This window comes from Loxodonta africana, chromosome 11 (assembly GCF_030014295.1).
Source record: "Loxodonta africana isolate mLoxAfr1 chromosome 11, mLoxAfr1.hap2, whole genome shotgun sequence".
Lineage (NCBI taxonomy): Eukaryota > Metazoa > Chordata > Mammalia > Proboscidea > Elephantidae > Loxodonta > Loxodonta africana.
The window spans coordinates 77,052,643-77,069,860 of NC_087352.1; the positions used below are offsets into that span (position 1 = coordinate 77,052,643).

Below are 17,218 nucleotides of genomic sequence, written 5' to 3' on the forward strand. Positions count from 1 at the left end.
TAAACCAAGATTTTAAGAATGGTTGTCTTTAATGAGGCAATTAAAAAAAAAATCTTTTATGTGTTTTCCAAGTTTCCCGTAATGAAGTGGTATTATTATGAATAAACAAATTCAGTTTATTTGTAGCAATTATAGATGTGGTTACTGTAGAATATTTTTTACCACTAAAGTGAAACCAGTTCATACCTTAACCACCTTCAGGATGCCTTCATTAGTTCTGGGATCAGTTTGTATTTCAAACCAATTCCCTTCATTTCCAGAGGTAAAGAAATATACTGCACGCCAATTATCTGTGAACTCCTCATCCCAGTCTATTACTTGAAATCGAAGTAATTCAGAACTTAACATATTTTCCTCAATGCGTGCTGAATACTAAGGAGGAGAAAAGCAGAATTCAGGACTCAGTGTTAGATCTTAAGGAATTATATTTATTGTAAATGGTATTAATCATCACTTCTCAAAATATGTGTTGTCCACAAAATAAAGAATATCATCGGTGAGTACTGTGCTCCTTTAAAAAATCATCTGTATGAGACCAGACGGTCAACAATTACTTTAAAACAGCTGAGAATGTAAGGAGGCAAGGAAACTAGATTAATGGAACTGGGACAACAAGAATGGAAATATTGAGAATGTTCATACAGTGGGGAGAAATTGTTGAATGGGAACTTGAACTGCTGTGTAAACCTTTACCAAAAATACAATAAAATATTGTTTTTTAAAAAAGATATATATTGTCTCCTTTCTGTTTTTTTAAAAATATTTATAAAAGCTTATTTTTTAAGGAAAATAAAGAGAACTTAAATAAAACCTAGTAATCAGGCAAAAACTGAATTAGGAAGGTAAAGTATTAATATAGATGGTTGCTGTTGTTAGTTGCCATCAAGTGGATTCCAGTTCATGACAACCCCAAGTGTGCGGAGTACAACTGCACCCCAGAGGGGTTTCAAGGCTGTGACTTTTCCGAAGCAGTTCGATAGGACTTCCTTCTGAGGCACCTCTAGGGTGTTTGAATCACCAACCTTTTGGTTAGCAGTCTAACATTTAACCCTTTGTGCCACCCAGGGACTCCAAATAACATTTACATTTCTAAAAATTCTTCTTCAAGGTATGAAAGGTGTACCTGAGATTCTTTAAACACTGGGATATTATCGTTGACATCTGTCACTTTAATCCTGCATTCACATTGAGTTGATAGTCCTTCTCCATCTTTGTCGGCACCACTCACAATCAGATGATAACTGCTAACTTGCTAAATTAAGAAAATAATAAAGAAAAGTAATTAGCCTCCAGTGTCAAGAATATAAATGGAAACTACCTGCTTTCTACTAGTAATGAGTTGAAAATATTCAACCTTATGGTTCGTTCTCTGGAAGGATCATGTGCACTGTTTGTCGTCCATCATCAGAAGAATAGAGAAGGCTTGTGGGACTCTGGATGATTGGGCGGAACGTCTCTAATGGGTCAGAATAGATTTTCTCTTTTGCAAGCTTTCTTATGACAAGGCAGTATATTCAGAGCAAAAATGGATGAGGAATATGATGGGATGCTTATCCAATGGACGCTCACTTATAGAGCTTCCCTGATAGTCTCTTCTGAAAATCCTTTGCACAAAAGTAATATGGAGTCAGACAGGGCAAGGCGTGATGATGGAGATGGTGGTGGTGGTGGTAGGATGACGGGGAAGAGGGAGGAAAGGGATTCATTAGTGTTCTGGAAGCTGGGATCAATTGAAAGGAGGAGTCAAAGAGAAAAACCGTGATATCCAAAAGACTTGAGATTGATTCCAGGCAGAAATTTCTCCCTTCATCTAAGAAATTTCCTTTTCCTTCATTACATGAGCAATTAGTCAATGTTAATCTTTGTCCATGTATGCCAGTGCTTTTTTTCTTTTTTTTCTTCCTATTTTAACTCCCACTGGTAACCCGATACTTGTTTAGGGTACAACTGATTGTGTTGGTCCCAGATATATCCACAACCCCACCAGAATCATACTTGAATGCAGTTTTCCTAGATTGACCCAGTTGAGTTCTGGAAACCTCTTTTCCCCTCTCCTTTTATTCTCAAGTGAAATTCAGTCATCTCTTTTTGTGTTGTTACAGTCAAGCTATTACTGAATGCTCCCCAGTGTTTTACTTTACCTCTCGATCAAGAGAACTGGTCACGGTACGGACTTCCCCAGTGTTTCTGCTGAGAAGGAACATGGGTTGGCCTGCAGGTTCCTGAGAGACGATTTTGAAGGCAATTTTAGAGTTCAAATGGTTTGGTTCATCTGCGTCTGTGGCATTTAATACCATGACCAGTGAGTCTAGGAATACAGAAGAAGTTCATTAAAGAATATGTAAAGATTGAAACTATGTTCACATTAAATATTCAACACAATTTCAAACTGTACTTGTTTTTTAAGATCTTAAAGCTATCTATATGCTGGAAAACAATACAATACAAAAACCCTAAATAAAACAAAACCCAAAATCCCCACTACATGTTCCTTGCCATATCTCTTACTGACACTTTCAACCAGGTAAAACTTGCTGCTTTACATAAAAAGTGTCCAGTTTTCTCTAAGGTTTGGCTATGTTGAGGTTGAGACTACCTTCTGTTATTATTACCCACGTTTCCCAAATTATCCAAGATAATATGGGTATGTCTCTGTCCCTTATAATCTAGAAAGCCCAGTTTATGCATCCAGGCTACCTACACCTGCCTCACGAACTTTGTGTTGCCTTGATACTCATGTGAATTATATACACAGAATAAGATACTATTGACCAGATAACAGGATCATAACCTAGATATACAATGGCAGTGGATACCTAGATCAACTATAAATTTTAGAAACCAAGTTCCCAAGTTAACTTGAAGATTTTTTTTTTGTGAAAAACTACTGATGAAACCAAGAGAATAAATTAGCTTATAAAAATGATGTACTAGATTGATACTTGTATTTGAAAAAAACAAATTTGGAAATGGTGGATATTGTAGAAGACTTACTTGAAGCACTATTTTCTTCAATTTCACCCATGAAAACGCTTTGTGAAAATACTGGAGCATTATCATTGATATCTAAGATTTTTACTGTTAATACAAGTGGTTTCTCAACATCTTGGCCTAAGTAATTGAGAGCTCGACATGTGATCTAGAAGAAGAGGGAAAATGTTAAGTATTATCCTGTAAATTTAGTTTGCCTAATATTAAAATGCTATTATTTTATCAATACTTTGGACATGTTATCAGGAGGGACCAGTCCCTGGAGCAGGACATCCTGCTTGGTAAAGTGGAGGGCCAGTAAAAAAGAGGAAGATCCTCCACAGGATGAATTGACAAAATGCTGCAACAATGAGCTCAAGGATAACAACAATTGTGAGGATGATGCAGGACCAGGCAGTGTTTCCTTCTGTTGTACATAGGGTCACTATGAGCTGGGACCAACTTGATGGCACTTAACAACAACAGCAACAATATTAAAATTTGCAAATTAGGACCTCTCCTGACATAAACAGAACCTTGGTGCAAAAAGAAAAATGTTTCCTCAAAAGGTGGACAGAATGAGGGAAGGTACCTGTTTGGGATAGAACAACTAGACAAGTCTCCCTTCCCTCTAGGCTGATGCTGTCTCATGCCACAGTGAACCTCTTGGCAAACAGCATGCTGGACTTTAGTGCTGACTTCTGCACCCTCCCAGTGTATTCCTTTACGTGCTGAACCATAAGCAGAGGCTCTTTGTAGAGAGACTACTATTGTTACTTGTCGGTGGATTGATTCATGTGCTATTTAAAATATTGATGTTTCCTCTTAATTAACTGGTAGAGGAACATCACCTTCTAAAGCTGTGGCACACAGAGAAAAGGGTGGCCCAATGTTGAACACACAAACTTACCAGGAAGCTTGGGGTTTCCTCACGATCGACTATGGCTGTTATGTTAATTTCTCCAGTATTTCTGTCAACAACAAAGATTCCCAAAGGGGGCCGGTCAATTCCTACTCCAGAAATTTGGTAGGTAATTTTCTGGGTTGCCTGGAAATCTGAAGTAATCTGCAGTCAAAAATACCCAGAATGTTATGATGAATACCACTCAGGCTATCTCCTTCCCCTCCTCTCCCCCATTCCCATAGCCTTAAATTATCTGTTCATTTTGATTGATTTTTCTAACGCTGGTGAATTGTACTTTTTTCCTTGATAGATATTAGGAATACGAAATAAAGTTAAATGGTTGCTTTTACTGACTAGCATGGACCAATATGCGTGTATATTATTTAGGCTTTAGAATATTTGCTCAGATTGTGGCTACTACAGTGATGTTAAAAGGTTGAAAGACAAGGGTACTTATTATTGACAAGGATACTTCTGAATGCTCACTTGCTTAACTGACAACATTTTTTAAAAATGATGTTTATTTTAGTTTAATTAGAGGGAAATGGAGAGAAAAAAGGGGGGGGTTGCATATTAGGTGTTCAAAATAAGTATTTAAATGAATTGCTTTTTGTCATAATTTTAAGTTTTTTAATGTGGAAAATTTCAAACATATATAAAAGTAGTGAGAATAGGATAATGAGCTTGATACATCCCATCACCCAGCTTCAACATTTACCAATACGTGGCCAATCCTGTTATCTTTATTCCCAACAGTTTCTCTAATTGTCATACACATAAATTATTTCAATTTGTTTTCTAGAATCTGTATCCAAATAAGGCTTATACATTGAAATCTGTTGATATGTCTCTTAGTTCTTTTTGATAATTCTCGAAGCTATAGTTCCTCCATCTTCCCTCTCTCTTATATTATTATTATTTTCCTTTTTTTGTTGAAGATACCAGGTCATTTGTTCTGTAGAGTCTGCACTTTGCTATTTGGAATTGCCATATTGTTTTAATTTACTATCTAATACACTTATTCCAAAAACTCATACTGCTCCTGCTGATATGACTTACTTTGGCAATTGGGTTCCTTTTTGAGTTGTCTTCTCCTTCTCTGCAGGGTTTTGCAAATTTCACCCATTCACGTTTATACCTCCTTTTGGCTTGTTGCACTGCTGTCTCGTCTTCTCCATATTGTCCGTTTGTCTTATATAGAAAAGGACTCCATTTTATTATGCACATTGCTGGCTGCGTTTGCTTTGAATATTGATTGTAGACACCTAGGCTGAGGAACCCTCTATGTTTTAAGGTTATCTAAGACTGGTAGGTGTGTAATTTGCTCTACCTGACAACTCATCAAGCGAGGAGGAAACATTAAATACTTAACAAAATTTTCCTTATATACTACACAATATCTAATTGTCCGTGGCAAATACGACCTACTTAATGAAAACATGTTGACTAGTTTAAGATAAGAAGCAAGAATGCACGAGATAAATTATAGTAAAAACATTTATACATTATTGGTATTTAAATATTGTTAGATTAGTTATTAGAATTTTAATTTTACATATTATCAAATAATTTTAAACATTAAGTAAATATATATTTTTTCTAAACACAATTTTCATTTTTTTACCTAAGCTACTTTTAATTACACATATTTTGTTCATACTTTACCTGTATTCGCAACTCTCCATGAACCAGTACGACCACCTGTAGGTATTTAAATAAAGTCAAATTAAATGCGAATTCTTCAAATAAGGAATTATTTAAAGCTGAAAATGCTGATTATTAGTCTGTTGTTCACATTTCAAAATATCATTGTTTATATTCTATTGCTCCTATTTCCAAAAGAAGTAAGTTTGGAGAATCAGTAGTCAAAAGGCAAAGTACTACAAGGAAGGAAAAAGTGCTGTCAATATAAATGGGCTCTTCCAGTTTTTTAACCTAACTACAAAATTTTAATGATGTAAAGAAGAACCTATTGAACTTTGCAAAACTATGCCCAACAGCCCGTTGCAGCAACCAGATATTTCTTATCTTGCTGTTCTATAAACAGTTCCCAGGAGCTACGGAAGCCATTGCTTTAGAGAACAACAGCGAGCGTCATTGTGAGACATAAGCTTCAGAAAGTGCCGAAGGGGATTATTAAAAACCATCACCACCCAACAGCCTTGTACAAAGGCCAGCAAAAGAATGCTTGCAAGTCATAGTATCTAAAGGTTATATTGACAATCCTGTATTAGTTAACTGCAATTACGGGGCAAGGCATTTTCTTTAGTTGTACAAAAGTGGAGAGAATTGGACAGAACTAGCCTAGTTTAGGGAATGGAATATAAAGGTGAGGATCTGCTATTCCTATCACAAATCTGTTTGCTGTGGTTCATGGATCTGTTAATTCTACATTATTATTTCAATTTAAATATTAAGATTAATTTTTGTAGTGATATGGAAAAACTAAATGAGGGTAAAATGAAGTTAGGTAGGGTAAAGTCTTCCCTTTATCAAGATCATTCTAGACCTACATCTGTATCGCTTTCCATCTTGTTTTCTCCCTGGAATGCATTTCTCTTTTCCCTCCACCAATTTTAGTATTACTCATCCTTTAAGATTAATTCAGGTTCCAACAACCTCCAAGTAGCTGTCTTTACTGATGTCTCCTTTTCTGAGTTTGTACAGTACATATTCCGTACCATGCAACTTAGCCCATGAAGGTTTGTCGTGATTTATTATTTCTTATTGTATTGTGTGCATTATTTTGCTAAGCTCAGAGAATTGTGAACTTTCCAAATCAGTGCTTCTGTGTTTTTATTTCTTGCAACCTGTTCCTCAACAGATGTTAACAGCTATTGACTGACCTGCTACTTATCTGATCTGAAGATTATCTGGTAGGAAGAAGCCTTGTAAAAAGAGATCATGAGAAAAAGATAGAAGAGTAATAATAGCAGCTAATGTTTATTGTGTGGTTTCTGTATGTCCCAGTTGCCACCCATAGCACTTTATACTTATTACCTTATTTAATACTTAAAACAGCTGTCTGAAGGAGAGTCTACTATTACAGTCCCTATTTTATAGAGGAAGAGATGGAGACACAGAGAGAATGAACACCTTGCCCCAGTTATCAGCCCTAGTAGGAGTCCCTGGGTGGTACAAACAGTTAAGTACTGCTTAACCAGAATTGGTGATTCGAATCCACCTGGAGGCACCTCAGAAGAAAGGCCTGGCTATTTGCTTCTGAAAGGTCACAGTCCCAAAAATCCTATGGAGGCAGGCCTACTTTGAAACACCTGGGAGTCTTCACATGTTAGAATCGACTCAACAACAACTGGTTTGATTTTGGGTTTATAAGCCCTAGAAAAGCCAAGATTTGACCCTCTGCAGCTTGACTCTGGAGGGTGTACAGCACCACTACACTAGATTCTAATCAAGGCTGGCATAAATAAATACAAATAAATTAGTGAACGAAAGAAAGTTATGTGATGGTCAATTTAGATTTTACCTGGCCGAAGATTGTGGTTGCTTCTGAATGAATGTGGATTTATTACATTGTTTGTTTTTTTAAATAACTTTTATTGTGCTTTAAGTGAAAGTTTGCAAATCAAGTCAGTCTCTCACATATAAACTTATATATACCTTACTACATACTCCCATTACATTGTTTGTTTTTAAAGGTTATAATAAATAAGCAAGTCCAAGTCTGAACCAAAGGAGTAACTGTGCCAGATGTAGGATGTTGGAATCCATCTATTCTAAACATTTTAGCTGAAACCCTTATTTCAAAGGATATGTATTTGAATTGACATGAAAAAGGAACCCTTACCTGTGGTTGTAATGTGTATCAAAATATTTTTTATAGCTTTGCTACTCTTTATTAAGCAATGCCGTGAGATGCCTGGGAGAAAAGACCAGAGCAATGTAGTCATTGTACTGGTACTCCTTTCTCAGTTCATAAGAAGGACAGCTCAGCTGCTTGTGAAGGGGATAGTCCAAACACGCTCCCCTTTACAGGAAAACTGGAAAGAGTCACCCAGAAAATAGGAATCATGTTTGCACTAGCCCCATAGAGAATGATTTTTCTAATAGACATTCAGTCACAGTTTCACTTTTCCTGGGAAGCAAAGTAAGGACAAAATCCTAAACTATGGTGAACTAACATGGTAGACAGTTGTTTCTTGTTTGTTCATTTTTTTTTTAATAGAATGGATGACTAGATTAAAAAAAAATTGTAATAACAACTTCTATCTTACTAAGTTTGGCCAAGGATTTTTTTTTTTTAGAGTTACCTCAAACTTTAATGTGAGGAGTGACAGACTTTTAGACTCTGGAGGAGATCCAGGGAACCATCCTGGACTAAGCCACAACCACTCTTCTCATCTCTGGATGGGGTTAAGAGTGGGAATAAGATCGGCTCTCACCCACACCCCTCTGGGAAATTGGCAGAATGAATTAGGTAATTCAAAGAAATCATTACAAGTTTTTAAACATGGTTTTGTATTTATTACTTTTTTTGGGGGGGGAAACATATGGAATATATACAAGTTGATCGTATTATTCCTATAGTTGGTTAGACACAATGCTTACATGTCAGATCATAGAGGACATTCAATACCTGTTTGATGAATAAATTACATTTATAGGATTAAGAAAAAAAGAGTGATTTATTTTTCATTATATATCATAGCTTTCTATATATACTGAACGTTTCAGTTTAAAATAGAAGGACTCAGAACGTTATCCATCAAGGCAAATCCCTTAATTGAACAAAATAAGATATGTTTAATTACCTAGGGATTATTATTTAATCTGGTACAATTTAATTTTTAATAACTAATATTTTAGAGTAAACTCAATTTAGGAAGTTAAACTTGTATCCTGATAGGGATTCTAAGGAAAGCAAATATCCCTTGATAATCTCATATGATCATTTTAAATCCTGTGTAGGATGCAATAAAGTGTAATAATACAAAATTGGACACTGGATCCTAAATCCTAAATTTAAATGCCAGTCATAACCCAATTATAACTCAGTGCCCTCGAGTCAATTCCACTAGTAGCCACCCTGTAGGACAGAGGAGAACTGCCCTATAGGGTTTCCAAGACTCATCTTTACAGAAGCAGACTGCCACACCTTTCTTGCTTAGCCACTGGTGGGTTCCTACCGCCAATCTTTCAGTTAGCAGCAGAGTGCTTAACCACTTAACACCCCCCAGGGTTTTTTAATTCCAGTCATACCATGTACTATTTATGTGACTTGGAAATATTATTTAATCTTTCAGTTTCCTTATCTGTAAAACAGGGACAATTATTTGGTTTACCTTATAGATTTGTTGTGAAGATTAAATGGATTAATACATTAAAGCACATGGATGACTGTTTGCCCATACCAAAACAAAAAAACAAACCAGTTGCTGTCAAGTCGATCCAGCTCATAGTGACCCTATAGGACGGAGTAGAGCTGCCCCATAGGATTTCCAAGGGGTGGCTGGTGGATTTGAACTGCCAACTTTTGGTTAGCAGCAAAGCTCTTAACCACTGCGTTACCAGGCCCATAGTAAATGCTTAATAAATATTCATCACTTCTGACATCAAACTTAGATGATAACGAGAGCCACTTTGACTGATTTGAGGTGAATTTTTATTACTCACTGTCAAGGCAAATAAAAACGTTCGCTTTCATGAGCATCAGAAAGAAACAAGAACCAGTGTAGCACTATACAAATGTGTGATTTGCTCATCACACAACTCCAGGGGGCACCGTTCACATTCTAGTGTATATGAATTGCACCTCCTAGAGTTGTACAGTCTGCAGCCTGGGCAGCCGTGCAGCCGCTCTGAGAGAAGAATGTGCAGATCAGGTAGATTCAGATATTCGTATTATAGTTATGAATAGTAATCAGATGCCTACGTAATTTCTTTGTGATGAACATCTCAAAGCAAGCCCTCACCTTAGGCTATCACATTGACTGTTTTGACTCTTTTTACTGGCAAGGAAGAGCCAAAGGCTAAGACCTTTATGACAAACCTCATGGGCCTGAGTGTTCTAACCAGATGGAAACCAGTTTCAGGTATTGAGCAAGTGGGAGTGCTAACTGGTAGAAGTAATTACATCTTTCCTGAACTTCTGCACAAGTCAGGCTTACTAGGCAGAATTACTTGGCAAGATTATTTTGATTTTAGAACCTGAACTTTAACGGAGGTTCAGGAGGAAATTTGTCTTCATATATATTGGAAACTGGGTTGTTTCATCAGTCAAAAGGAAAGATACCTCAAACATTTTCCTTCTGTTAAAAGTTTGGGCTATTTTCACCTGAAATTCTTTTTCTAAAAATTTAATCTTTGGGTGATCTATAGAACAAGGTTGTTGAAGAGCGTTCTGCTGTATTTAGAACATGTCCTAAAGTAGAATATGATATTTTAAACTACTTCCCTCTTTTTTCACCACCACCATCAACTTCTTTAAAATTCTTGGGTTTCAAGAACACCAAAGACACAAGGAAAATATGAGCCCAAGAGACAGAAAGGGCCACATAAACCAGAGATTCCATCAGCCTGAGACCAGAAGAATTAGATGGTGCCCAGCTACCACCAATGACGGCGCCGTCAGGGAACACAGCAGAGAATCCCTGATGGAGCAGGAGAAAAGTGGGGTGCAGAACTCAAATTCTAGTAAAAATACCAGACTTAACGGTCTGACTAAGACTGGAGGGACCCCAGAAGACACGGCCCCCAGACTCTGTTAGCTGAAAACTGAAACCATTCTCTAAGCCAACTCTTCAGACAAAGGTTAGACTGGACTATAAGACATAAAATGATACTGGTGAGGAGTGTGCATCTCAGCTTAAGTAGATACATGAGTCTAGGTGGGCAGCTCCTGTCTGGGGGAGAGATGAGAAGGCAGAGGGGAACAGGGGCTGGTTGGGTAGACACAGGAAATACAGGGTGGAGAGGAGGAGTGTGCTGTCACAGTATAGGGAGAGCAACTAGGGTCACATAACAATGTGTGTGTAAGTTTTTGTCTGAGAAACTGACTTGAATTGTAATCTTTCACTTAAAGCACAATAAACAAACAAAAATCCTTGGGTTTCACACATATGTAGCTTAGTTTTGTAAAGAGTAAATTTTTACCTAATGCAGTAACATGAAATTAAATAGCTTTTTTTTTTTTTTTTATTGTCCAGATCCTTATAGGAATGTTATATGACAAACTGTGTTTCACATTTTATTGACTAAAAACCACTGGACAATGGTCTTCTTTGAAGACAATGTTTTTTGTCAAAAAGTTTAATCCCTGGGGATAAGCATTGTTCAAACACAAATCCTTTCCCCCAAAATGTTTATTTTGTATAGGGTAAAATGGATCAAACAAACATAGGAACTTGATAAATACTACCTTTTATTTTTTTTTTACTTCTGTTAATAGCTAAGTGTTCCCCATGCCTGTCCCTCCAAAATAATTAGTCATCTAGAAGACTGAAGAATTGAAATTTTGAATAAACCTTCAAGTTTGAAAACATGCTATTTTCCCACACTCACCATTCTATTCAGTTAAATTACAGCTTTTACATTTTATTATCGAATTTCAAAATATAACTGCTTTTTGATATGCTATTTAGCTCAAGAAAAAAGAAGGTCTTTCTTCACCTATTAAAACTGGTGTTGGCTGTATTTTAAATGTTAAGGCGGAATACTAAGAAGTTATCAAGACACTCCTTAGGTTCACCCTTCAGCCAAACATTAGACAGGCCCATAAAACAAAGCAAGACTAAAGGGGCACACCAGCCCACGTGCCAGGACTAGAAGGCAGGAGGGCACAAAAAAGCTGGTAATGGGGAACCCAGGGTTGAGAAGGGAGAGTGTTGACATGTCGTGGGGTTGTTAACCAATGTCATAAAACAATATGTGTACTAACTATTTAATGAGAAGCTAGTTTGTTCTGTAAAAAAAAAAAAAAATTTTTTTTAAACCTTCATCTAAATTATGATTAATAAATAAATGAAGAATTAAAAAAAAGGAAGTTATCAAGAATCATTATCCTTACTAAAATATCATGAATGGTAAGGATTAGAGTCTTACAAGGCACTTTACACTTTTCAGAGCACTTATTTTGCACAGTATCGTATTATTCTCACAGTGACAGTTTTAGTTAGGCAGCGTGGGTATGATCATTCTTTTTTGACAGTTGAGGAAACAAAACCTGGGGTGAGTCAGTGGTACAATCATACATTGAAGCCTTTGACTTGTTATTATTTCCTTCCTCTCTAGGCAACTCTTGTATGGTCATGGTATGGTGGAATTATCTCAAACCCTCCCAACCTGTCTTCCAACTTCCAGTCTCCCACCCTTCAACAACAAAAGGTGTGCATTCCCACTCAATAATTCTTTTAAAAACATTGCTTTTTTTCCCCCCATCACTATACTAATTCAAAACTGGGTGGTTTGTATTTCTAAAAGGATTCCATTAGCCTTCACAGAGTGCACTTGTCAATCTGACCTTCATCTGCCTTTCCAAACTCATGTCCAGATTGTCCAGCCCAAACTGTCATCCCAGCCAAACCAGTATGTTCATTGCCCCTAGGCACATACCGTAATCCCACCATCTTTTGCTTATGCTGGTCTGACAATTGAAAATTTCCTTTTGGGTCCTATACTTAGCAAAACGCAGCTCAAATTTCACCTAGCCTACAAAGCCTTCTTTGCCTACCTCACTCCTGCCTAATACTGCTGTCTACTAATAACATTAATAGTGAACAAGCACTGTCCGATAGAAATATAATGGGAGCTACAGATGAGAGCCATATATGTAATTTGAAATTTTCTAGTATCCACATAAGAAGCCCTGGTGGAACAATGGTTAAGCACTAAGCTGCTAACAGAAAGGTTGGTGATTGAACCCATCCAACCGCTTTGCTGCAGAAAGACCTGGCAATCTGTTTCCGTAAAGATTGCAGCCAAGAAAACCCTATGGGACAGTTCCACCCTGTCACATGAGGTCCCTATGAGTCAAAAATCGACTCGATGGTACCTAAAAGCAACAGCATCCACACTAAGAAAGGTTAAAAAAAAAAAAAGTAATTTTAACAATATATTTTATTTAATCCAGTATATCTAAAACACCACCATTTCAACATGTAGTCAATATAAAATTATTAATCAGATATTTTACTTCTTTTTACACTGAATCTTCAAAATCTCATTTTATACTTACCAACCAACCAGAAACCCTGGTGGCATAGTGGTTAAGTGCTATACCTGCTAATCAAAAGGTCGGCAGTTCAAATCCACCAGGTGCTTCTTGGAAACTATGGGGCAATTCTACTCTGTCCTATACGTTCCCTATGAATCAGAATCAACTCAATGGCAACAGGTTTGGTTTTTTTTTCACCAACCAACAAGTCATTTTGCCATTGATCTGATTCCAACTTGGCGGGAGACCACATACATGTCAGAGTAGAACTATATTTCACTGGGTTCTCAGTGGCTGATTTTTTGGAAGTTTTATACTTACAACACCCCTCAATTCAGACCAGCCGCATTTCTAATGCTGAGTTGCCACATGTGGTTAGTGGCCACCATATTGGACAAAGCGGGTCTAGACCACTCATTTTGATAATTACATATGAAGTTATATTTTTGTTTAAATTCTGTGTGTGTGTGTGAAATTTTCCGGAGGGGAGAATAATGTCTTATATTTCATAGTTTCCTTCATGACTAGCATTGTGCAGGGGAGGGTGTTATAGTTTAGAGAGGGCTCATTCAATCATTCATTACTCATTCTTCAAACAATTAAGTGTCCACTATAATATAGCTATTATTGTAGGTATTGGAAGTACAAAGATGGATAAAACAGCCCTCATTATAAAAAGCTCACAGTCAGTCTAGAACAGAGGGATAATTGTGAATACTCTTATAAGTCAGAGCAGGAAGAAAAGCTCCTCCAAGCATGTTGCATTCCAATTCTACACCCTTGTGCCAATCTGTTCCAACATCCCCCGCCACATAGCTCCTATCTTCTCAAGCTTGGTCACTGATTTGGGCATATGGGTTATCAGGCTACCTGAAGTTTAGTCCAGAAAAGACCATCTGGAAAAGTCATACAATTGCCACGTTTCTCTTTACATCATTCTTTAAATGAACTCATTAGATAACAAAATATTACCTAATTATATAATACTATATAATAATTGTCGTAAGTCCTATAGCTACATTGTCATAATACAAACAGAATCTTAGGGTGGGATGATACTCATTTTCCGCTTGGACGTTGCCTTGAGAGAGAAGGCTGCAAAACTCACTAACTCACAAGGTAGCCTATTCTAATTTTAGCCAAGTTTACATTTTAGAAAGTTCTTCCTTGATATTTATCTCTCTGTAACTTCTTGAAGTCCAATTATCTCTCTTTTTTCGGGGGGGGGGGTAAAGAATCCCATAGCTGTTGAGTTGCTTCCCACTCATAGAGACCATATAGGACAGAGTAGAATTACCCCATAGGGTTTCCAAGGCTGTAATCTTGATGGAAACAGATTGCTATGCCTTCCTCCCATGCAACAGATGGGGGGTTCAAACAGCCAAACTTCTGGTTGTCAGTCAAGCCTTTAATCATTGCACCAACAAACCAAAAAAAAAAAAAAAAAAACCCACACCCACTGCCATTGAGTCAGTTCCGACTCATAATGACCCTATAGGACAGAGCAGAACTGCCCCATAGTGCTTCCAAGGAGTGGCTGGTGGATTCAAACTGCCAGCCTTTTGGTTAGCAGCCAAACTCTTAACCAATACACCAGGGATCCCATTGCACCACCGGGGCTCCTTTTTTGATAAGAAAATGAGGTAAACTGATACCTAGTCAAATGAGGTAGATTGATGCCTAGATAAATTGATGCCTTGATAGTGAGAATTAGTGTTTCAACATTTTTTATGTTAATTTATAATTCAGTATTATGATTTCTTGTTGTAACTGAGAATGTTGTGACTTTTTTCCTCAAAAAAAAAAAAAAAAAAAAAACCACATTTAAAAAACATACTAATCTGTAACATCCAAGCTGGTGCTTTGCTCTCCAGGTCACTTCTCTTTTAGATAACATTATATAAAACTTTCCCAATCAACCAAAGTATAATTTCTTTCCTGAAAAATTGCTTATAAAATGTTGCATATCCTGTGTGGTGGAGAGGGGTTGTTCGATGTTTGATGCTGCTTTGTCTATTAAATAGGGTCCTCACCTACCCACATGAAGGGCCTAAGGGCTGGTGGCTCCACCCACGTCTCCTAGCCACCCGCAACAGGGGTCCAAGGATAAGTGGTGCCTCCCAGTCCTTACAACCAAAAGCATTGGGTACCTATGGTCCATCTGCAGAACCCACCCACCTGTGTGCTCTAGAGAACAGGGACACGCTTTCCTCACAGACACTTGGGGGATGGTTGTCAGCCCCCTGCCTTGTTCAGAGTGTGATCCCCTGCTGCAACCAGATACCTGTACCTACACCAATCACCCCTGCACCTCTGAGACTGTAGGACAGAACCTGTACCACACTCTTGATGACCAACTACCTGGACACCTGAGCTGAATCCATAAAAGAAAAGTGAATGGACTCCTAGGCTCATATACCTGATAAAAGCTCTTGCCATCTGGTGACAGGACGTTAGAGCTTCAAAGGAGAAAATAATCAAGCTAGCTCACTCAAAGCAACCTATTTGGGCATATCAAAACAAAACAAAGCAAGAAGCTGGGATACAGGAAGCAAACATAAAATAAACTAATACAATAACTTATAGACAGCTTGGAGACAACAGTCAGTATCAAATCACATCAAGATCCAGACCATGATCGCATCAACAAGCTCTCAAAACAAAGACTCAAGGAATCTTCTGGATGAAGGTGCCTCCCTGGAATTACCAGATACAGAATACAAAAGATTAATATACAGAACCCTTCAAGACATCAGGAACGAGATCAGGAAGGAGATCAGGCAAAATGCAGAACAAGCCAAGGAACACACAGATAAAGCAGTTGAAGAAATTAAAAAGGTTATTCAAGAACAGAATGAAAAATTTAATAAGGTGCAAGAATCCATAGAAAGACAGCAATCAGAAATTCAGAAGATTAACAACAAAATTACAGAATTTGACAACTCAATAGAAAGTCAGAGGAGCAAAACTAAGGAAGTGGAAGGCAGAATTAGTGAGACTGAAGATAGAACACGTGGTACCAATGTATTTGAAGAAAAATCAGATAAAAGAATTAAAAAAATGAAGAAACCCTAAGAATCATGTGACACTGTATCAAGAGAAATAATTTATAAGTGATTGGAGTACCAGAATAGGGAGGGATAACAGAAAATACAGAGAGAATTGCTGAAGATTTGTTGGCAGAAAACTTCCCTGATATTGTGAAAAATGAGAAAATACCTATCCAAGATGCTCATCGAACTCCACATAAGGTAGATCTCAAAAGAAAGTCACTAAGACATATTATAATCAAACTTGCCAAAACCAAAGATAAAGAGAGAATTTTAAGACTGGCTAGGGGTAAACAAAAAGTCACCTACAAAGGAGAGTCAATAAGAATAAGCTCAGACTACTTGGCAGAAACCATGCAGGCAAGAAGACAATGGGATGACTTATAGAAAGCATTGAAAGAAAAAAAAAATTGTCAGCCAAGAATCATATATCCAGCAAAACTGTCTCTCAAATATGAAGGTGAAAGTAGGATATTTCCAGATAAATAGAAGTTTAGGGAAATTGTAAAAACCAAACCAAAACTACAATAAATATTAAAGAGAGTTGTCTGGTTAGAAAATCAATAATATCAGATATCAACCCAAGACTAGAACACAGGACAGAGCAACCAGATGTCAACCCAGATAGGGAAATCACAAAAATAAATCAAGACAAAAAATGCTCAGAACAGGGAAACAGTAATGTCATTATGTAAAAGAAGACAACATTAAAACGATAATGAGGGACTAAAAAAATGTAGTCATAGATCTTTAATATGGAGAGGAAGTCAAGGCAATATAAAGAAATAAAAAGAGGTGTGGTGGGGTGTGAGGAAGGTGCATGTGACTATTCAGGGAGGGAGGTCTTTGTGGTGATGGACTAGCTCTATATCTTGATTGCAGAGGTAGTTACATGAATCTACACATGTGATAAAATCACTAAAACTTTATACTCACATTGTACCAATGTCAGTTTCCTGGTCTTGATATCATACTATAGATTCATAAGATGTAACCATTGGGAGAAACTGCATGAGGGGTACACGGGACCTCTCTCTACTGCCTTTCCCACTTCTTAGGAATCAGTAATTATTTCAAAATAAAAAGTGAAAAAAAGTTGCATATCTTTTTTTTTTCAAAGGC

At 37.2% G+C, this 17,218-nt stretch overlaps 1 protein-coding gene across 1 annotated transcript in view; it reads right to left on the reverse strand.

Moving 5' to 3' along the window:
• Positions 1-17,218, reverse strand: part of DSG3 (desmoglein 3) — a 45,035-nt gene that overhangs the window by 18,155 nt on the left and 9,662 nt on the right. Inside the window, 7 exon segments of the mRNA XM_003406751.4 lie at positions 187-372; positions 1,124-1,252; positions 2,142-2,308; positions 2,995-3,139; positions 3,881-4,036; positions 4,934-5,065; positions 5,540-5,575. Coding sequence (XP_003406799.3) covers positions 187-372; positions 1,124-1,252; positions 2,142-2,308; positions 2,995-3,139; positions 3,881-4,036; positions 4,934-5,065; positions 5,540-5,575 — 951 coding nt within the window.